At 39.3% G+C, this 22,982-nt stretch overlaps 2 protein-coding genes across 9 annotated transcripts; both read left to right on the top strand.

Moving 5' to 3' along the window:
- The first annotated feature begins 464 nt into the window (after positions 1–464).
- LOC131367678 (uncharacterized) lies at positions 465–5,295 on the top strand. Its single transcript, XM_058413112.1, has 8 exons — positions 465–593; positions 677–997; positions 1,564–1,593; positions 1,685–1,966; positions 2,043–2,187; positions 4,076–4,122; positions 4,210–4,322; positions 4,430–5,295. The coding sequence occupies exons 1-8, from the start codon at positions 539–541 to the stop codon at positions 4,577–4,579; spliced, it is 1,143 nt and encodes a 380-aa protein (XP_058269095.1). The 5' UTR covers positions 465–538; the 3' UTR covers positions 4,580–5,295.
- Positions 5,296–6,219: 924 nt separating this feature from the next.
- spa17 (sperm autoantigenic protein 17) lies at positions 6,220–21,038 on the top strand. Of its 8 annotated transcripts, none has more exons than XM_058414610.1 (8): positions 6,220–6,251; positions 6,654–6,819; positions 8,283–8,353; positions 8,446–8,504; positions 9,442–10,885; positions 16,054–16,206; positions 16,511–16,574; positions 20,132–21,038. In XM_058414610.1, exons 2-7 carry the CDS (start codon positions 6,666–6,668, stop codon positions 16,565–16,567), a joined length of 1,938 nt encoding a protein of 645 aa, XP_058270593.1. In that variant the 5' UTR covers positions 6,220–6,251; positions 6,654–6,665; the 3' UTR covers positions 16,568–16,574; positions 20,132–21,038. The 8 variants fall into 8 exon arrangements, with proteins under 8 accessions (XP_058270593.1, XP_058270592.1, XP_058270591.1 ...); XM_058414609.1 differs by having other exon boundaries at positions 20,129–21,038; XM_058414608.1 differs by having other exon boundaries at positions 16,054–16,252.
- The last annotated feature ends 1,944 nt before the right edge of the window (positions 21,039–22,982 follow it).

The raw sequence follows: 22,982 nt of genomic DNA, 5'->3' as shown, positions 1-22,982 counted from the left end.
TACTCTAGCTAGCGTGATAAAACTCTGAGAGTGATGCAGTATACTGGTTATGTTTTTTATGGCAGTTGTTTAGATGAACTGATGGAAAATGTCTGATGCTTCCAATAAATATATGATTACAGGAAAATGTAATGGGGCTGGGTGTGAGAAAATGATAAAAAAATGAAAATTGAAGCGAAAGTAGAAGTAAAATGTATTAAAGATTTTTTATTTTTTGCGCTGAGTGTAAACGTCAAAAGAAATACGTGAAAAAACCTCAAGTAGAAATTTTTACACACCAGACTTAAATATAGCACCAAAATGATTGTATTGTGTTTTCTTCCAAACCCTGTAAACCACAGTTGAACAGCTGAAGGCTTTTACATTGCATTTCCTGGAGGCAAAAGTTTTTTAACGAAATTGCAAAACCTCAAGCAAAAAAAAAAAAAAAAAAAAGGAGGAGCACAACAAAGCATTCGCATCTACCATTATTTCCTTTATCACAAAGACTTCTGAGCTTTCACCCAAACGGAACATATCAAATCCTTGCATTTGTACCATGTTTATGTTTCTGCCTCATGTGGCTTTTCTGCTTCTGCATTTTGGAATCAAAGGTATTTTCTAGTGGCTAATCAATCAGGATATAATTGAGTGTGTTAATTAATTGCCTGCTAATATATTTAACTTTCTTTCTCAGATGCTGTGTGCAGAAAGACTGACAAAATCCCTGATGTTATTAAAGTTCGATTAGGAGGACAGCTTACTTTAGACTGCACCTACAACTGTTCCTCTGGGTTTGTTCGCGGTGAATGGCGGTGTGGAAATATGCCTGCGTGTACCACCTTTTTGTGGTCTGTACAAGAAAAAAACATAAGTGAAGACTTGTGTATAGTGAGCTTGGAAACACTTAATCTGACCGTGGAACAGACCTCGTATAACTACTCGTGTTTCTCTGTGAAGACCGATCATCAAGATCTCCCTCATAACCTTGAGCGACTCATTTCACTTCAAATCCAAGGTAAGAAATTGTAAGCTTAGGCAAAAGTTTTGGGACACCCCTCTAAATCATTGAATTCAGGTGTTGTTTTTCAGGGGTTGGGCGCGGCCCCTTAGTTTCAGTGAAAGGAACTGTTAATGCTTCTGCTTCATACCAAGACATTTTGGACAATTTCATGCTCCTAACTTTGTGGGTACAGTTTTGAACAGTGAGAACCCCAACATCTCTGGGATGAATTAGAGTGGAGACTGCGAGCCTCCACACCAAACTCACTCATCCATGTCTCTATGGACCTTGCTTTTTGCACTGGTGTGCAGTCATGTTGGAACAGGAAGCGGTCATCACCAAACTGTTCCCACAAAGTTGGGAGCATGAAATTGTCCAAAATGTCATGGTATGTTGAAGCATTAAGAGTTCCTTTCACTGGAACTAAGGGGCCGAGCCCAACCCCTGAAAAACAACACCTGAATTCAATCATTTAGAGGGGTGTCCCAAAACTTTTGACAACGTAGTGTACCTGCGCTGTTTGTGTGTATTTGGTGTTTATTCATGATTCACGATCATGTTCATGATTTATTCCACCACAGGACCAGTCATCCCTCGTGAAATAGCTCTAGGTAAGTCCAGAAAAATGACTTCCTCATGTCATGTAGACTTGCATCATTGTCCAAACTTCTCAAGTCTGCTTTCTTCTGTTTGCCGATTCAGACATAGAAGTAGAGATTTACCAAAATCAGAAGAAGATAAACCTATCATCGTATTCCATCCAAGTGCCAGTCGGAGACAAACTAAAACTGGAATGTATTTCAACCAACCAACTTTGTGAAGGCCAGTGGATGAGAGATGATGCAAATCTCACAGAAGACATCTCTGGCTCACTGTTAGAATGGAACGAAATTACAGAAGAAGATGGAGGAACGTACACATGCTACACAAACCAGCTTTGTACCAGCCAGAGGATTAGTGTAGTGATTGATGTCGTTAAAACAAGTGAGTTGTTATCATTCTGACTAACAGAAAAACATGTATAGAAAGACTCTATAAAACTAACAGAATTTTTAAACAGATGAATTTGGATGGATCAGGCCCTTGGCTGCAGCTGCACTGTCTGTAGCAGTCATGCTACTGTTTCTGCTCATATATCTACGCTACAAAAAGAGAGGGAAGAATCCGCTGGATGCAGAAGATTCAACAGCTGTAATCTATGAAAAGTAAAATGAATATTTCTGCTTCTCTCTCTCTCTCTCTCTCTCTCTCTCTCTCCCTCTATCTCTTTCATTTTCTCTCAAAAGGCTTGTTTCTCTGAAAGTGAAAATGTGATTAATTTTACTGCCCACTCACTACCCATCACCTATGTACAAGGCAGTCAGGGGAAAAAAAAGACATGAGTTTCTCTAGCCAAGTTCTCAGAAAAAAAAAGGAAGAAAAATCTGGTTTAAATGAAATGAAGAGAAATATAATTAAAATTAGTTTCCTGCTAATAATCTGATATTATAATGACATTATATCTCTACAGAAAATGTAAACAAACCACGATATACAAAAGGCAACACATAATTAGTTTTATTTACTCTTCTTTCTAACCTTACCTTGGTGTCAGGTTGGATCAGGAGTCTTTTTTTTTTGTTCTGGAAAAACAAATCAATTTAAACATGTCTAAATTTTACCAAAAAAAAAAACCTTGCTAAGGTACCTTTAATTTTGTCAGACAGTGAATGTCAGGCTTTAGCTGTTCTTAAAAAGCCCACGTGGCTTTTTAAGAACAGCCATAGTTGGTAATCAGATCATTACTTTTAAAATGTCTGCAATGCTACTGCACCATCATATCATCATCATCATCATCATCATCAAAACTGAGAACTTACACACTCTGTACATATGACAGTGGACAAAGTTTGAAATCTTTTTTATTGAGCTAATAAAAAGAGATAGATAGATAGATAGATAGATAGATAGATAGATAGATAGATAGATAGATAGATAGATAGATAGATAGATAGATAGATAGATAGATAGATAGATAGATAGATAGATAGAAACAGAACTGACAGAATTGTCAGAATTAAACAGAATGAATCAGCGATTATTTCTGCATTCTACATTCTAAATGCGAGAGACTTTTACCTCAGGTGGTGAAACAGAAACTAGGGTTAGTGCTGATAATTAAACTGAGAACTCAAAGTGGGCAGTGATTTTGCTTTTCTTGTTTTTATAAATAGATTTTTATTATGGAAATTGTTTTGCTTCTAATATTGCTGCTCTAATTACTCCTGCTATACACTGCATTGGTTTCCACTGTATAGCCCATGTTCTTTGTATTTATTGTTCTGTTCTGTGTATTTATTGTCCTTCACTATTCTCAAACTTGTGTGTATTGCACATGATGCACACCGATCAAGAACAACATTATGACCACCTGGCTAATACTGTGTTGGTCCCCCTTTTTGCTGCCAAAACAGCCCTGACCCATTGAGGCATGGACTCCACTAGATCTCTGAATCTGTTTGCTGTGGTATCTGGCACCAAGATGTTAGCAGCAAGTCCTTTAAATCCTGTAAGCCCTTACACCATTTAAAGTACACTTACAGGATTTAAAGGATACTTTTGATAGATACTGACCACTGCAGTTTTGGAGATGCTCTGATCCAGTCATCTAGCCATCATAGTTTGGCCCTTGTCAAAATCCTTACGCTTGTCCATTTTTCCTGCTTCTAACACACCAACTTTAAGGACAAAATGCACTTGGCGCCTAATATATCCCACCCACTAACAGGTGTTTTTATCTAAAGTATAAAGGCTACAGCATATAGAGGAACAGCCGTGAAAACCCACTTGCTTTGATTAGAGTAGAAATAATCTCTGTGGTGTTTTCCAGTGAAATTAAAAGTAAAATTTTTACATGTATAATTCTCCCTTTACACTCTTGGAGGTTTTCATATTACATCATTTTATTTTATTTCAGTTTGAGATACATGAAAAGAAGCTCATGTTAAGATGTTCTACACTTCTCAAAATTATATATAGCAAGAAAATTCAAAAGGTTTTCCCAGACCACCACACACTTACCTACTAACTATATATTTCTTAACTTTTCAATAGCACAAGAACCAAAAAAGAAGGAACCATCCACAAACCCACAGTACAAGGTAAGTTTCATTTAAAAGTAAGAAGTTAACCTTGGAAACAAATCTTCAACAATACACCTAACTAAAGCTGTACTTGTCTCCTTTTAGACTGCCAGAGCGATCATGAAGTTCCTTACGCTGACATTGTGATCTCCGTGAGAGGCTCCAGCATTCCAGAGCTCACAGGACTCCATGGCCAAACTTCACGAGATCACAGACTTGTAAGAACGGATTCATTATTTATAATATGAACTGAATAGCAAATATGAAAATATGACTTCTTGCCAGCTTTAGGATATGTGAAGTAACAAACTTTTTGTGTGTGCAGAGATGGAGGGACGACGGCACCGGTGCATCTCATTTACAAGCTTGTCGCTCAGCTGACAGGCTACACCTTCACCCCCGAGAGGTCAGCAGGAAACTAAGCACAACCTCTGAATATGCTGTCATCACATACTCCACAGATGCACTTAATTAGTCTAATTTGTTTAAATACATTTAAATAATGGATATACACCGATCAACCATAACACTGAGCAGTGAGAGGTGAAGTGAAGAAGACTGATGATCTCCTCATCATGGCACCTGTTAGTGGGTGGGATATATTAGGCAACATTTTGTCATCAAAGTTGATGTGTTAGAAGCAGGAAAAATGGACAAGCGTAAGGATTTGAGCGAGTTTGAGAAGGGCCAAAATGTGATGGCTAGACGACTTAGCTCTCCAAAACTGAAGCTCTTGTGGGGTGTTCCCGGTCTGCAGTGGTCACTATCTATCAAAAGTGGTCCAAGGAAGGAACGGTGGTGAACCGGCGACAGGGTCATGGGCGGTCAAGGCTCACTGATGCACGTGGGGAGTGAAGGCTGGCCCGTGTGACCCGATCCAACAGACGAACTACTGTTGCTCAAATTTCTGAAGAAGTTAAAGCTGGTTCTGATAGAAATGTGTCAGAATACACAGTGCATGATGGGTCAGGGCTGTTTTGGCGGCAAAAAGGGGACCAACACAATACTGCGCAGGTGGTCATAATGTTATGCCTGATCGGAGTGTAACTTATATTATATCTATATTGTATTTTTTAGCTTTTGCATGTTAATAAAAATGCATGATATATATTTTTTTAACATTTGTAACATTATATGCAGCTCGCTTTCTTTTTACCCACAATTTAAACTGCAAACTTTACATTTTCATGCATAATCCTAATGCATTCAATAAAAGATATTTAGTACTTATTGCAATTTCTTGTTATTATTTCATTAATGCTATTTACTTTTTATTATATTAAGCACTATATGGCCAAACGTTTTTGGACAACTGACCATCACACCTGTATGTCCTTACTGAAAATCTTTTTTCCTTGCTGTTATAATAACCTCCACTCTCATGGGAAGGTTTTCCACTAGATTTTGGAGTGTAAATGTGAGGAAGAGCAAGAGTGAGGTCAGGCGCCGCTGAGGTCTGGGGTGCAGTTAGAGTTCCAGTTTATCCCTAAAGGTGTTCAGTAGGGTTGAGGTCAAGGCTCTGTGCAGGACAGTCATGCTCTTCCACTCCAACCTTATACAGGCAGACACATAGTGAACTATGCTTTGTGCACAGGGGCATTGTCATGCTGGAACAGCTGAGTTCCAATAAAGAAAAAATGTAATTCTTCACTATGTACAGATATACGTTATGTTGTTTTTAACTTTGTGGCTAAGGTGTGATGCTCTGGTGCTACAAGCTTGTGTTCTAGTGGAGGAAGTGGCAGCTCAGTGTTTAAGGCAGCGTCCTAATGCACGGAAGTTTGAAACCCAGGTCCACTGAGCTTCAGCTGCTGGTCACTTGAGCAAGACTCTTAACCCTCAGATGTATAAAAGATGAGATAAATGCAAGTCTCTCTGGTTATGAAATTATTTATTTATTTTACATAATTTTGTGACTCCTTAACTGTATAACTGTCACAGACCTCCGCAATACAGACTTGTGAATCCCTGCCACTGAAAATAATAAATCTAAAATGGTCTTTATACAGACATCCAAAACTGTAAACATCCGCAGGGTTTTTGTCTCGTCTGCGTGAACGCGCACACGCTCTTTAGACCCTCTTTGCTTTCCGTAGTCACAGTCGGTTACGTAGCAACGCCTGACAACAAGTTTTGGAAACGGAACGGTAATGCGTATGTGTATGTTATTAGCAGATATAAACAAATTTTTGTTTGTTTGTTGTTGTTGTTTTAAATATATAATAAGTTCAATGTAATTGTACGTTTGCAATCTATGTTAATGAGATCGTGTCTGGATTGAAAGTCAAACTAAAATTGAAACATAGCTAGCTCTCGAGCGCTCGAACCTTTAAAGAAGGTTCAGCTGTGTCGAAATATTTCTACATAATATTTCTATTCAAATACTTCTACATCATTACGAGTCGCAACTTATTTACTGCATATAGGGACTGATTGACCATATTATGATCATATGCACTTTTTTATCAAGTTATAGTAAAACTTTGCCCTATGTTTAAAAAGCTCTAAAGGTGTTTTTATATTCTTCCTCTCATGTTTTGGGGAAGCAGATCATTGGAGAAATGTCTGTTTCTTTCTCGAACACCACCCTGAGAGTTCCTCATGGGTTTGCCAACATCCTAGAGGGACTGACCAAAGAGGTACTGAGAGATCAGCCTGAAGACATCCCTACCTTCGCTGCACAATACTTTACAGCACTTCTTCAGAAAAGAGAGGGTAATGTCCTCCAGTAGTGTGTCTGAGCTTCGTAAACTTCATGGTGGCATTCTGCATCGTCAATTCTAAACCAACTATTTAATAGCTATGTTACAAGGCCACCTCATAGCCCCAGATCACCCAGTTTGATTCTGAGCTTGGGTTTCGCATGTTCTCCACATTTCTGTTTAGGTTTGAATGACCAAGCTGATTTATGATAACAGGAGGTATATAGTACTTTACAACCACGGTGAGCAGAAAAGCATCTCAAGGAAAAAGGAATCTGAAGACACACTGGACTCACTAAAACCTGGAGAGTTGAATATTAACTGAAGACATTAACTTGACCTGGATCTGCATTGTGATGCTGCCATGTGATTGGCTGATTAGATAGCTGCATGAATGTGCAGGCGTTCCTAATAAAGTGGACCATTAAAATGGTCCATGTTTTGGGGTATAGCATATTCTCCTTAATGATTTGAAGGTTATTGATGCTGCAGTATAATCCGATCAGGCACAACATTATGACCACTAGGCAGCAAGTGAACATTTTGTCCTCAAAGATGTGTTAGAAGCAGGAAAAATGGGCAAGTGTAAGGATTTGAGCGAGTTTGACGAAGTGCCAAATTGTAATGGCTAGGCGACTAGATCAGAGCATCTCCAAAACTGCAGCTCTTGTGGGGTGTTCCCGGTCTGCAGTGGTCAGTATCTATCAAAAGTGGTCCAAGGAAGGAACAGTGGTGAACTGGCGACAGGGTCATGGGTTATTGATGCACGTGGGGAGTGAAGGCTGGCCCGTGTGGTTTGATCCAACAGATGAGTTACTGTTTCTGAAATTGCTGAAGAAGTTAATGCTGGTTCTGATAGAAAGGTGTCAGAATACACAGTGCATCGCAGTTTGTTGCAAATGCGGCTGCATAGCTGCAGACCAGTCAGGGTGCCCATTCTGACCCCTGTACACCACCAAAAGCACCAACAATGGGCATGTGAGCATCAGAACTGGACCATGGAGCAATGGCCTGGTCTGATAAATCACATTTTCTTTTACATCATGTGGATGGCCAGGTGTGTGTGCGTCACTTACCTGGAGAACACATGGCACCAGAATGCTCTATGGGAAGAAGGCAAGCTGGCGGAGGCAGTGTCATGCTTTGGGCAATGTTCTGCTGGGAAACTTTGGGTCCTGCCTTCCATTTAGAGAACCCAGAGAAAACTCACACAAGATGTTAAACTCCATCAGAGACTCTGGAGCTGTAAGGTGGCAAGCATTCCATCTTTTTAAATGTTTAATCCTGTTTGGGGGAAGTTGTTTCACAAGTCATTTGCACTATAATTTCATTATTCACTTTTTGGAATTGCCTTCCCTGATAATCTCTAATTCTTTATATATATATATATATATATATATATATATATATATATATATATATATATATATATATATATATATATTTTACCTTTTTTGTGTAATTTCTTTTCTCCAGAAAGTGGCCTTGATCCAGCAAAATGGGGTGCGCTGATGGAGCACAGGTTCTCCAACAATGACACATCCAATGTGGGTTGAATAGATTTTGCATTATCCTTGAGTAAAAATTTATTTATCATTATTTAGCACTGTTCTCAGTTTGTCTTTTTATCTTGGAACAGGATGCAGTAAACCAGGAAAAGTGCAGCTCAGCTGAAGAAACCGGAAACTCTGTATATGAGTGAGTCTGATTTCTTCATGACTTGACAAGAAACGCAGCATCAGTTAGTTCAGATCCAGTTTCTCTTGAATAAAAAGAATGGGCAGAATGTAAGAAATAAAACTGAAGATGAATCCAGGTTTTACTTTTACTGAGTGTTTCTGTGTTTCACATACAAACTGTGGCTTAGACGTTAGCATGTTTACCCCTACATTAGTAGAGCAGGGAGTTCAGTTCCTGCTTTTGTCCAGTTTGCATGTTCTTCTGGTTTGGGGGTTTCCTCTGTGTGCTTCAGTTTCCTCCCTCCAGTCCAAAAACATGCATTGTAGGCTGATTGGTATATCTAAATTGTCAGTAGTTTGTGAATGGGTGAGTTAGTGTGTGTGTGTTTGGTTGCGAGCTATCCAGGTTATCCCCCAGCTTGTGCCCTGGGTGTACTAAGATATGCTCCAGGATAAGAAAATGGATGGATGGATGGATGGATGGATGGATGATAGGTGGATGGATGGATGGATGGATGGATGGATGGATGGATGATAGGTGGATGGATGGATGGATGGATGGATGGATGGGTGGACAGAAGGATTGTTGGATGGGTTGGTGGATTGGATGAATGGGTGGGTGGGTGAATGGATGGATGGATGGATGGATGGATGGATTGGATGGACGGATTGGATGGATGGGTGGGTGGATGGATTTCATGGCTTTACCTGAAGTGTAGTATATTTATCTCATTCAGCATTTTGAAACACAGCAGCTCTTTTTCACCTTAATCAAGACAGATTTTCATTCACTGGTTCAAAAGATTAATTACAGCACCAAAACAAACCTCCACACCCACTCTTCAGGATCAGTAATGAATTATCATTATGATGCTTGCCTGCTTTAACTAAAGCCTGCATTATGAATCTTAATTGCTACTACTTAATTGCCTTTATATTTAAATGTCACTTTTCAGAGACAGAGTTTTTCAAGCTGATTCATTTGAAAATACTGAAGACAAAATTACCCAGACTGCACAGATCTCCTCCCCTTCACCTGAGGCCCTTGATGCCTCTAAAGACATTGTAGATCTACCGGATCCACAGGCAAACAATGAGCTAAATGAGTCTGAGGACAAATCAGGAGAAACTGATTCTGAGCTCAGTCTGGAGTTTTTATATCGGAGAACTGCAGATGTTGACATATGTGCTGAAGAGCTTAAAACTATGGAAACGGCTGAGGAGCAAATGATTGAAAATATACAGGAGGCTGCCAGTGAAGCAAATGAAACAGCAGAAAAAGATCTCGAGCCTGTAACCCTGTCATCATATCGTGGCCTCACAGATATAGATGTGTGTGCTGAAGAACTGCAATCTACTTTGCATGAAGAAGAGCACACAGAGGGCAGCGGAGACAATACTGTGAGTGATGCAGCTCTTATTCCACCTTCAGAAAGTCCAGATCCTGTCCTAGTCGAGCAAGGTGTCCTAGATATCCATGATGAATTCACTCCTCCTGGTACTGAGGCTACATTATATGCTGAACAGGATGTTGATAAAGAAATAAATGACATTTCCTATTATGAAAAAACTGTTGCTTCCCCTGTTAAAGAGGATGAAATAGAAGAGCCTGGTCATCTTTCTGCGGGTGTCAGCGAAATGACTAACACTTTGTTTGATGATGCAGGGCCAGAGATTCATGATGTTGATCAGCATCATCTAAATGAAGGAGCTGAAAGTCTCAGTCTGTCAGAAGAAGTGAAAACTTTTGATGAAAACCAGCAAGCAAATGACATTTTGGCAGCTGAAGCTATGAGTGAATCATCGTTCATTCTGGAAAAAGCCAGTCTAGCAGACAGGAGCAACAAAGATAGAGCAGGACTGGAGGATTTGGTGGATGTAGCTTCTGACGTCCAGGAAGAAAATAACAATTGTGAAAGTGTCACTGTGGCCACTGATGAAAAAGATTCTCAGAGCGATATGCAAGAAGATCAGACATATGATGATAAACAGACTGACCCCCAAGATATACCTGAAATGATCCCTGTGGGGGATATGGAAGGCCTAGTGGACAGTAACCTTAACATTTCAGCTGAGGACATGAACACTAGATCATCTCAGCAGGATGTAAATGAGGTTGAGGATACCAGTGAAGTAAATAATAGTGTGAATGCACCTGAGACACAGGAGGACAATTTGTTTTATACTACGGTCACTCATGAATCTAAAGGAACTCTTCCAGTTCTTACATCCGAGGAAACTGAGCAGGACATGGAGGTCAACTATAAACAATCTGCTCAAGCTTCACAAGAGCACACAGAAAAACCCGAGCCAGCTACAGATTACGAAGAGTCTGAACAACAAGAGGACAAGGTCCATGAATCCATGCTTGAAAGTGGGACCAAGGAGGTGGAACAACAGGTAAGATGTAGAAATAGTGTTTTATCTGAATTTGGAGTGTGTTTTGGCAAACAGAGAATCCAGGATAAGTGATGACCTTATCCTGGATTTAGGCTGTTCCAATTTTTGTCCCAAGCTGATATTTTAAAAATAAAAACCTCAAGGACACGTCTGATCAACAGCGAGGTGCCTCTGTTCTGGTCTCGAGAGATAGGTGATTGAATATGCCCCTGAAATAGTTTAGTTTCTGGGTAACAGACTGCATCATTCAGAGACACAGGCTTCCAATCACTCAGTGCCACAATGCTGTCATCACAACAGAGAGCCTCGTCTCAGGGATTTCAACATTAAAAAACGTTTTAAAAAACTTAAGGTACTTTTCTATATGATTCTTCTAAAAAGGAAGTTTGGAAGAGAAGGATTTATAAGTGTTGCCATGGAAACATGGTACCAGCCTTTTCTCCTCTAACTCAAGATAGATGCTTTTATATAAAAAAAAAAAAAAAAAAAAAATATATATATATATATATATATATATATATATATTTTTTTTTTAATATATTTTTTTCTTTTACCAGAAATACCTCATTAATACCTCTTTTTTTTTTTTTTTTTTTTAAGAAAAGCAGATATCTGATATTGAATGCCAACTAGAATGTCCACAGGGGGTAATTAGATCTGTTCAGTGTGCTCACTCTGTCTCCTTTACAATGTAGGTCATATATCATCCAGCAACTTTTACTTTTCTTGTACACAGCAGGAAAAATCTTGAGGAATTTCAATGTTTAACAAATATTAGGATTTATTTATTTTTTTGCTTTCTTACCTCCCTAACAAGCTAATCTGGTTAGAGGATGGTGGTAAGGGAAATGCTCCAGTGTGTTAGGGATGGATGGATGGATTTGGTGCTGCATCTTGGCAGAATGCATACAGGTCAGAGGAGGAATATCTTTCGAGTGTCTAGACATGCAGGCCAGGCATTCAGCATTTTTTTTAGCACACGGTAGGAGCTTTTTTTTTTTAAACAAAATGTGAAGTACTGCCTGGTCCTGGCAAAGCAAAGCTGGATGATAAGCAATTTTTTTATTCGCCTCTAGGCAATGGAATGCAAGCCGAGAACGTTGTCTGGGAATTAAGTTCATTCGCGTAGGCTTTGTTAATGGATGAAGCTACACTTATCCTGACATAAGACCTATAGCAATTCTTTCCCATCTTATTTTGCAGCAGGGAAACTACGATGTACAGATGTTACCAATGCCTCCTTCGAGCATGACCATTTCATGACACACATGTCAGATTTTCGCATCAAGGCCTGACTCCTGATTTTAAACCACGCCCAACCTGCAGCACAAAACCATCCTGGGCATGTGACAGCAATGAGTTCTTTACTATACGCTATTTACTATCAAAAGATTATAACTAACATGAGAAAGATCTGCGCCATAGAACAAATGTGGAAGAGATTTTATTGAGGGTCCAGAAAGAGCTTTTTCTGGCATAAACCCACACCAGCAGGATCTGAGAAACTCACCATATGGAAATGCAGGATACATCTAATCCTGGCACCAGTCATCTCCTTTTGGACTGATATTTCTTGCTTCACTTACACGTCTGTAACACATCATTAGAAATGATTGAGATGGTGCATGTAAAATGTCTTCGCAGTTCAAAAATCGATTTTGGATTACATACAAATCGAAGGAGAAGGACTAAGCCCACACTCTGCTCAGCTCTAATGGTTTTACTGTTATTTATAGATATTCCAATAGATCCTTCCCATCTAATATCACGACTAGCTGTGCGTAAATATATAGCAGATATTTATTTTCAAAGAGATGAAAGGTTTGCTGCTTTCAATGACCAAATTGCTAGCTACGCAAAAGGACAATTTCTTATGTCAGAACTATTTAAGGTAATAAACAGAGTTTTCTTTTGTAGTAAATGCTTCATTTTCATTCATGTGAAAAGTTGGCATTGTGAACTACAGGCATCTGTTTCATCTTATGGAAACACCCCATTCTAGAAATATTCATCCCAGACCTGCAGACTTCACAGCGGGGTTTTTGCAATTTGTGAGAAAAGAAAAGAAAAACACTCCAGGGGTGTGATGTAGAGTGTTATTTACTGCTTTGCGTCACTCTATGCTTTTCATTCATTCCTTTCCATTCTAATGGTCTAATCCATCCAAGACTGTCTATCACAACCTCGCCACCAGACTGGCATTGCACATGAATCCAAACCTTCACCTTGGTTGTTTGGCCCATAAGATGGCTCACCAAGATTTATATATATATATATATATTCTCTGTTTCTCTACTTCTGTAAAGCTGCTTTGAGACAATGTCCGTTGTGAAAGGCACTAAACAAATAAATCGAATTGAATTGAATTAGTACCAGGGTGGATCCCGGTAACACTAGTCTAGGCTGGGTATGCTTAGTCTCTGTTGTACCTTTTTTGTTGGTCATTACAATTGAAGGCCATTTAGATCTGATCAATGGTGGAGCATTAACTTCCCGATGACATGAGATAACCCCGAGGTTCACCAAAGTACACCTTTTTTTCACTTTTTTTTTTACACATATTTTTTTCACATGAGACATTTTTATGCATAGTTATTTCTATTTTAGGTTTGTCTGTGCCTTTCTTCCATATTACATTCCCCATTTTACACTGAAAAGTCTTGTCAGTTGAGTCAGTCATTATAGGAGGGATAATATAGTGATAGTGAGACATCTCTTGGATGTGCTCTCTCTCTCTCTCTCTCTCTCTCTCTCTCTCTCTCTCTCTCTCTCTCTCTCTCTCTCTCTCTCTCCTTTATTCCCTCCCTCCCTCCCTCTCTCTCTCTCCCCCGCTCCTTCTTTCCACCCACCTCAGCTGGAGAATAATAAGCAGAGCTTGGTGAGAGGCGCGCGCGCTCCAATCTCTCTGTCATCACCTTTCTCGTCTATTAGTCCAGTAAAGGACACATTTTGTCAGCATGGACTGCCACTGCGTAAGTACATGTCTGCCTTTTATAGAAAACTATTCAGAGGTGATCTGTAACACCATATAACTATAACTTATTTAAGTTTTCTACGAAAAGCGTGAGTGAAGAGAACCGTGATCGCATGCACTTGCACATAATTTCGTGCAACTTATCGAACACGCCGAGCTTTAAAACGGACAATGCATTGCCATCTCGCTGGTCATGGCATGCACATCATACTACAGGATGTTGTTTTCGTAAGAAATGTCTCGATGTAACCTGCTGCGATCGCATATTTTAAAAACAATTTTATATTTTTTCCCACTTTAATCTGATTTTCCTGAATTTACTTACACATTCGCCCTCTAGAGGGCGCTGCAAAAACTCTATTGTCGCACATAGGCTTTTTAGTTTGAAATGCACTCTTTTTGCACTCAGTGTAAACTGGATCTGTGGCGATTGAACAAAAGAATTAGAGATATAACGTCTTGGAGGATTTACACAAGGTTTAATGATTCGAAATGTTGCGTTATAGTGACCTCTGGTGGTCGGATAGTGCAGATCAGTGATATCATTCCACAGATTCAGAAGCTGTTATGAAAAATAGACGTAAAGTACAATATATCACTGAAGTTGTGTTGGATTTTTATTAACTCAGGTCTTTGCAATATCAGATATTCCTCAATCTGCAAATGAGGGGCTATAGGTCATTTAAAATCATTTTTATTTTCTTGCCGTGGGTGTTTTTAATAAATCATGGAATTAGCATAATGAATGGATGGATGGATGCCAAAAAAAAAAAAAAAAAACTCAAAACACAATCACTAACAGTGTATAGGTTCAGAGGTTTAAGGTGCTATTTTTGTCCATCGTGTCCAGCCCTAGCCCTTGCCCTAAACTTTTGAAGTTGACGTAGGACTTCAAGGTAAAATATTCAGTGCCCAGATCACCAGATAATCGTGCAATTCCAGGTATTCAGACCTTTTTTTTTTTCATTTAAAGTTAAGTGACAATTAATACAATGTGATTGTCCCTATTAGGAATGCACAGAGTTTGTAACATGTAAATGTAACATGTTGTTTTGTTTGAATATTTTACAACAATGGCCTGTGGTTTCAAATTTAGGTTACAAATTTACATAGACTAAAATGCAAGAGTTTCTGACTGTGAATTTGGGTAAAAATGTTCCGAATTCAAATCACCAGATCATTGTACACCGAGTGTATGACTTAAGAATGATGCAATCTGGAAGGTCTGTTGATTTTGTCTTTTCAAACGATAAAATAAAGTTAAATATTTTAATTTTAACGACACTAGTTCATGAACACAGCACAAAGAATTATATTTACATGGATTGTGATATTGTAATATACAGTCAAGCTGCCTCTTTTATCAGCTCCGCGTCCATGTTTTACCTCTAGTCTCTCTAGTAACTCTAGTCTACACTATATTTAACGTAAATAAACCATTGGGAGAGGATAAGGAAGATTACATGATCACTGGCAGACAACACAAATGCTTATTTAAGAATTCAAGGATGCATAACACCCCTGCCTTTGTCCATGAGGTGGGATAAAAATGTCAAAAATGTTCAGCTAAATGAAAAGGAGCTGATTATTTTTTAGTTCAGTGGGTGGCTCCATACTTCACCCACCCAGAGGCTGTTTCAGCCCTGTCACTCATCCTCTGCTTACCGTCTTTTACAGATGCATAGTGGGAGAAGGCAAGGGCTCACAAATTCAAGCCTCATAAGCATTTATTACTGTATTGCCAAATCCCTCAAACACAAAAAAAAACCCCGGAAAACAAGGACAGCTGCATGTCCTCCTTCGCAGGAGGAATTATATCATGTGTGACATGTGTTTAGCTCTGGAAAGGTTAAGTAATTATAATCATCTTTCTGTAAATGATGAAATGTTTGGGGCCTTAATTACTTTTCTGAGTTCTTTTTATAGCTCCAAAATTAGAGCTTCCTTTTGCTGTGTATTGATATCTATTTCTGCAAGTAGAAAGTAAGACTGTTATGAAATTGTTCCATATTGGGTCCAGTACGCACTGGGTAGGGCTAGGAGTCATTTTGATGAGAATTAAGATCAGACTAAGCCCTATTAAACTAAGCTGAATTCAACAAAGATCTTTTAAAGGTGAGGCAAAGCAAGAAACTATCAATGGAAATGGCGTCTCGGTTACTGAACTTGTTCTGCTTGGTTATTATGGTAACAGGAGGAGAGCAGCCAGCCACAGGAGGAAGAGGACATCATGGACATCCCCCTGGATGACCCAGAGGCCAACAAGGCAGCTGCCAAGATCCAGGCTGGGTTCCGTGGCCATATGACCCGGAAGAAGTTGAAACCCGGTGATAAACCCGGGGAGGAGGTGAGCAGCACTGGTGAGACGCTCAACGGAAGCCAGGGGGACGCAGGTCAGTGACTGTCCCCAGTTTCTGTAGCCTATAGACTGAGGACCAGGATAAGTTCTGTAGTTCACGCACTTCAAAGTTTTCTTCTTTCCCCAAAGACACATTCCATCCAGCACTTCAAATAAGATGGTCCTCCACATCTGAAGTGAAATTAGAAGCCAAGTGATGAATTATATTGACTTGTGAAATATATACAGTTCTGATTCGCCTGCCTTAACTGGTGTGAAACATCTGTACACCTCCTTATGTGTGCATTCACAGACACAAATTACCTCAGAAAAAGTTAAATGGTGGAGTATAACACAGTATCTGCAATGAATACCATGTGAGTACCATCTATCATTCGGGTTCATATTGGACGTAGTACATACTACTTAGTAGCTTGCACCAATTGCGGGTAACCTAGCTGTGGCTAGCCTCTTTTCATTCACTTCCACCTCAGTTAGTGTCCATTCTTGTACATTTAGAACACATTTAGAGCTCATTAGCATCTGTTTCTCCAATCATTGTCTACATTAGCTAATCTTGTGCCACACTGTCTGCCTCATTGTTTCTCTGAGCATTAACTCTTTAGTTCTGCTCAGTTTTCTGTATGTGGCACTTACCACTCCAGGTCACTTTTTTCCCCTCAAAATATTCTCCCTCTCAAAATGTTCTCTGCCATCTAGTCAACCAGTGGGCCTTTGCTACTAGTATGATTGGGCGTCAATTATCCTAGACAGAACCTTGTACTTCTTTCAGAGAACGTAGCCCAAGCACTAGCTCGATGAAGATACAGATCAGATATGGACAATCGTTACAGATGCTTTCTTTATAAGCTGGCGAATGTATGGTACTTTATGGATACAAGGAATATAACCATTAGTCGTTGCCAGTTGACACATGCACTGTAAAGGTCTCTACTGCCAGACAGCTTTGTGGGATGGGATGCCCTGGCCTCACTTTTATACACATTTTTTCCACAAATACAGAGTCTTCCCACAATTTGCAGATTTCAGTAACTAGGCTACAGTGCTCTGCTAGTGGCCTTGAGATGGCAGAAAATACCTTGTTTGTTTGTTTGTTTGTTGAGGTCTGGACAGTGAGATATGGCAACATAGATCAGTCAGTTATGTAGTTTAGCCCCTCATACTGAATTGCCAATCAAGGACTGTGACCCAGTAGTCCTGGAGACACTTCTGAAAGCAAGAACCCCTATCCTATTGTAGAGGTCTTTTATGGAATCTAAACTGGAATCTGTTTTTAGAATGATGTTAATTTAATCCAGTAGACCCAGTGCGCTGCTGATTCCCAGTATTTTGACTTGACTTTTCAGAGAAAGCACCTTGCATGCCAGATGACTGTGAGGTAACCTAGTGGTTGAATCTGGTTTTCCAATTTTATCTCAGCCAACTTTGTGAATCAGTCAGTTGACCTTACAGCATTCACTAAAGCTGTTCCTGTAGAGTATTCCTTGCTGGGTCTGGTATTATTTATACCAGATGGCAGCCATTCAATCCTCATACCAAATGTTCATTTTCCATGTAGGAAAGACTACTACTAGGTTTACTAGATGTACAAGGTGCCAAGTCTGTAGTGTACGAGGAATGTCTCCTCATCACGGACATTACCTAAAAGAATAATGCTCATGGAAATTGCTGCTACTTGGATGTCACATCTGTTTCGTTAAATTCTAGAAGGTTAACATCACTCCTCCAGGTAATATGAGTGCAGTGGTTATGTCAGGACATCTTTCAAGGATAAATTATTTCTGTTCCACATTAAATTCTTGGCATACATTATCCAGGTGTTTCTCACTGCTCCTGGCAGTTACCATATGACGGATGAAATAGAACTCGAAATAGAACAAGTTGTAAAATGTAACTGTAGTTTTATTAAATCCAGATACCCAGCAAGGATCCTTGGTATTTGAAAATGGCACTGGTTCAAGAAGACAGGAAAAGATGGTTGTAGGATAGGGTTTTTATTGCAAATACTGTGGCACATATTACAATGTGGCTTTGTTGGAAGGTCTTGGCATGAACGCACATATGCCTTAGCAGTTACACAGGGTTCCATAGTACCCAAGTTACATAACTGTCTGTGCAAGCAGCTATCTTATACATTTTAAAGCATATTATACAGTAACTAGTAAAATCTATTAAGTAAAGTGACACAGTTATGTAGGTGGAAGAGCAAGGACTCAAATTCTGGACTCACCAACAAGTTCTTGAAGTTTGTGGAGATTATAAACATGGACAGATTTTGTGATTATTAAAAAATAGTTGCATTTGCAAATGATGATCACTGTCACTTTGAGAAAGTTAAATGCTTCTGAGTGGAACAACAGAAAATTGTTCATCATATCATTGGGAGATGCTGTTACTCTTTTTTTCTCCTGTCAGTCAAAGTGACGCCAATCACAGGTGTCTGTGAACTCCCTGTCTGTGAGTATGCGGAAGAGGGCAGATGGCGAATTACTCGAAAAACGCTTGCTTTCATTCTTCCTGCTTTGTAGCTGTCATGTGATAGGGGACAGATGGTGGGTGGGAATTAAGGAGAAACTGGGGTAAAAAAGAACATTAAATGTAATGGATCAACAGAGAGAAACCTTACACCTGCAGTATGGTAATTTTGTCTCAGTTTTAGAGACACAAATCTAATCGCGATTGTGGGTGGCTGAAACCTCTGCTGTTTTTCCATAACTGTGTATGAAAATATCTCAAACAATTGTTCCCTTATTTTGTTGCATTTGGGATGATTTTATTCTCCATAGAGAATTAAAAGATTTTAAACAATGCCACAGAATATTAATGAAAAACACAATTGTACCCAAACTATCCCTCTATTATACCCACTCTCCCTACAGGGTCCTAACATCATCGCTACCACATCTTCACATACTTCAACATTCTCCCTGACTCGAACCCATGTGCCTTGAACAAAATGACAACTTTAATTCAGCATTAAAACCAACACAGATAAAAGGACCAAAACTGCATATACTGCTGCATTTATGAAGTCCCTGAACTTACTGGTGTGCTTTTTTCAAACTAAGAAGAAACGCTGGTCATTCGAGGTGGAAAGTGGGGCAGGCAACGAGTGTAAGTGCGTCCTTCTCACATCACCAGGCCTAGATTTCTCTCCTTCAGCTGTGCTGGTCCTCTGTACCCCACCTCTGAAGAGGACTGGGGGAATTTAGGCCTTTTTCTGTCAAGCAACATCAACCCAGTTCTTGGTTGCTAAGCATTTTATAAATGGAGCTGTTATTTTTATACTCAGGTGCATCTGCACCACTGCGATCAAGCTGAGAAACTGGGTTCTGCCTTAACTGTGGTGTGAGCCAAAAAAAGACCGACATCTGGCTAGGTGTGGGAGTTATGCCCTAAAAATGATATATGTGGATATTAAGAAATTACAATGATCAATACATATAAGTAGTAATATTTTGAAACTATACTGTGTACAGTATCTATAATCCAATACAGAGAACTTGTTTGTAGTGAGAAAATATTGTGTGTGTCTTTTTAATACATAACAGAGACAGAATCAGATCAATGCAATTATGGATACGTCACACTTTAGACATCACTAATGACTATATAGTGAGTATATACATGAGAGAGAGAGAGAGAGAGAGAGAGAATATACCATTTCTAGCACTAATTATTTATACATCCATCCACTTCATTAATAACAAGCATTTTGCATATCAGAGATATTAAGAATGTCTAGTAATAAACACATTGAAAAATACACTATTAAATCTGTTCCATGTTTGAACTGATTATTATTAAGTGTGAAAACAATATATCACACTTTTTACAGCTAACTGTTTGCAATATTGTCAACAGAGCATGCTAATCCAGTTAAATCTGTTATGTGTTATGTTTTGGACAGCAGGGGGATCAGAAGGAGTAGAGACAGATGAGACGTCCGTGCCAGAGCAGTGAGGATTCTTCACTCTGGGGACAGCAGTTCCTGGAGACATACCTTTTTATGTAGAGACAAGCATTAGTTGTAGGTCGGATCTCTCATCTAAAATATGATCGCTCCTCTCTCTCTCTCTCTCTCTCTCTCTCTTTCTCTCTCTCTACCTATTTCTCTGTTTTCTCCTCTTTTTCTTAATTTCCTGCTTCTAATCCAGTCTAAGGAGAAATAACCGTCCCAAACCAGCATGCATTTGCATCTCACTGGGCATGAACTTGGTGCATTTGTTATTCTTCCTAATTGTGTGCTAGTCCAAATGTTGGTGTGAAAGCGAAAAGGAATGCCCGTAAGAGTTTAACACGTACTGCTCGACTCGAGATATATTTTAGACTTGAAATGATGTATCACAGCTGTCTTTTGTATTTGCTATATGCTTGAAGGTTTGCCAATGGTGGTTATTATTATGTAGTATGCATTATGTCATTATGTTTAAATACTTTAGGATTTTGTGTGTGTGCGTGTGTCTATAATTTATTGAATGCTAATCTATATTTATTGCTCTTACAAATCTGCTTTAACTTATGATAATCTGTTAAATGTTTGCTTTGCTCCCTTTAATATATTTAACTTCTCTGTAGAATCGGATGAAAAAAGAAAAGAAATCAGAGCTTCCAAAACAGCAGTTAGCATGGCTGGCCTTCTGTTCATTCTTCTCCTTTTCTTTTTTCTTTTTTTAATAATCAAATTGCTGTATTTCAAGGAGTTCAAGAATTTTGATTTTATTAGGAATGTATGTTTTATTAATGGTTATAAAGATCATTGCATGTACACAATGGATTGAAGCATCAACAGTAAACCGAATAAAAAGCTCTGAAGTGTAGATTTCTGTGTAAATGATTTTTGTGCTGTTTGCAGAAGATCATTAGACTTTTGATGGCTTTGTCTGAATGAAAAGGCAGTATATAAGGCGTAAAATATTAAGCTACACTGCTCTCTCATCGTGATCTCTCATCGGGTTCTCAGGAATCTAATCCAATAAGCTTGGCTAATTATTTATTATTACCAAATGGATCCTTAACATCTGGCTTCAATTTTTCTTCTTATGTAACATTACCCAGAAGGAAATAGTAGGTAATTTCATTAACCTTCCTCCTAACGTGAGAGTGTTACTTCCATCAAAGTATATACAGCCAATGTAAACCGGGTTCCTCATTTTGGGCATTTGGGGGACCTGAAGAACTTACAGTTTCATTTGTGTAGTGGAATCTGTGGCTATGGATATTTAATATTCAATCATGATTTATTTGAAATGTACAGCGTTGCTATATGTGGCACTGAACATTTCAAGATTGTAAAAAACAATCTTGTTTTTTTTGCATATTCTGTTCTCCAATTTCCATGGTCCTGTGCCCTCTGTAGCCTCAGAATCCTATTCTTGTCTGACAGGAGTAGATCTATTATTGAAGTTCAACCTCAAAATTTAGCATGGTGTTCATTCTGTGATGCATTTCTGCTCACCACAGGTGTAAAGAGTGGTTATTTGAGATACCTAGCCTTCCTGTTAGGCCAAACTACAATGCTAATTCTTTCCTAATCTATGTCATAAACATGGTAAACTTTTTTCCCCAGAGACGGTTCTGCATGAAAAATCCCAGGAGATTTCTATTTAACTCGGCCCATTTGGCATGGTGAAAGTCACTGAGAGTCAAAGAGAATCATTAAGCTTTCACACCTCTTAAGTGTATCAAGATAAAATCAAGGTATAAACTGCATTGATTCACTTCTTCCAACCTGATGCTTTATCCTGGAGCTGCTACTATAGACCTAAAGGACACTGTATCCATGAACTCAGGAACCAACTGTGCATCTGGGGACAAGATTTACTGCTTGAGGCGATTTAGAGCAACCAGACCACCTGCATGTTTTTGGAAGGTGGGAGGAAACTGGACAGGAAACCCGAATGGACATATGGAGAAGATATTCAGAAACTCAACACAGACAGCAACCTGGGTAGTAAAGCAGCAACCTCTTCTGCTACCATTTCATTATTTCCGAATGACTAATATGGATCTGCGGGTGTACCTGTAAACAGCAGTCCTGTCACATTGCACCAGGCTCATCTGAATCACACTTCCAGAACCGATGAATCTTGCTGTGTGGTATTCTGAGCTGTTTCTGAATCCAGTCTGACTCTGGAGTGCAGTTTTAACTTCATAGTACAAACTAGCCTACAGTATGGGTGTAAAAGTACGTCAGTGTAGTAGGACGCTGTGATAAATTGAATTATTTATATCACAATAGCGCTATTGAATTATATCCTGTGGCAGATTTTTCACATCATGCCCTAGTTTAAAGCATCTGGTAGCAAATAACCCGAGATTTCTCTTTCAAGACAGCCCATGAGAGACCCTAACAGTAATTGTCATGTTTGTCATGTTTATGGCTAAAGCTGGCTTCTTCCCAAGGTGCAGAAATGAGCAGTGGAGCTAGCCGGCCGCCCACACTGCCTCCCACACTCATGGGGCCCAGGCAGATAGCAGCGTCTCCTCACAATGAATCCTGTCACCGGCTACAGGAGTTAGAGCCTGCCATCAGCATTATCGCAGGTTGCCAATGGCAACCCAAAGCCTGCAAGACAGCTCTTTCTTCTCTTGTTCTTACACTCCTTCTGAAGCTGTTATGGGGACTGCGCTGCCTCCCAAGACTGCTGTTGACACCTCTGTCTGACACCGAACCTGTTCAGCTCAGCAACACATTGTATTTATAGATGCTGAGATCACATGTAATCCCTGCAGAGAAAATATTCATGATGAACAGCAATCAT

This window comes from Hemibagrus wyckioides, linkage group LG17 (genome assembly GCF_019097595.1).
Source record: "Hemibagrus wyckioides isolate EC202008001 linkage group LG17, SWU_Hwy_1.0, whole genome shotgun sequence".
NCBI classification, from domain to species: Eukaryota; Metazoa; Chordata; class Actinopteri; order Siluriformes; family Bagridae; genus Hemibagrus; species Hemibagrus wyckioides.
Note: the sequence above shows the minus strand (reverse complement) of the source record. Positions and strands in the feature narration are given on the sequence as shown.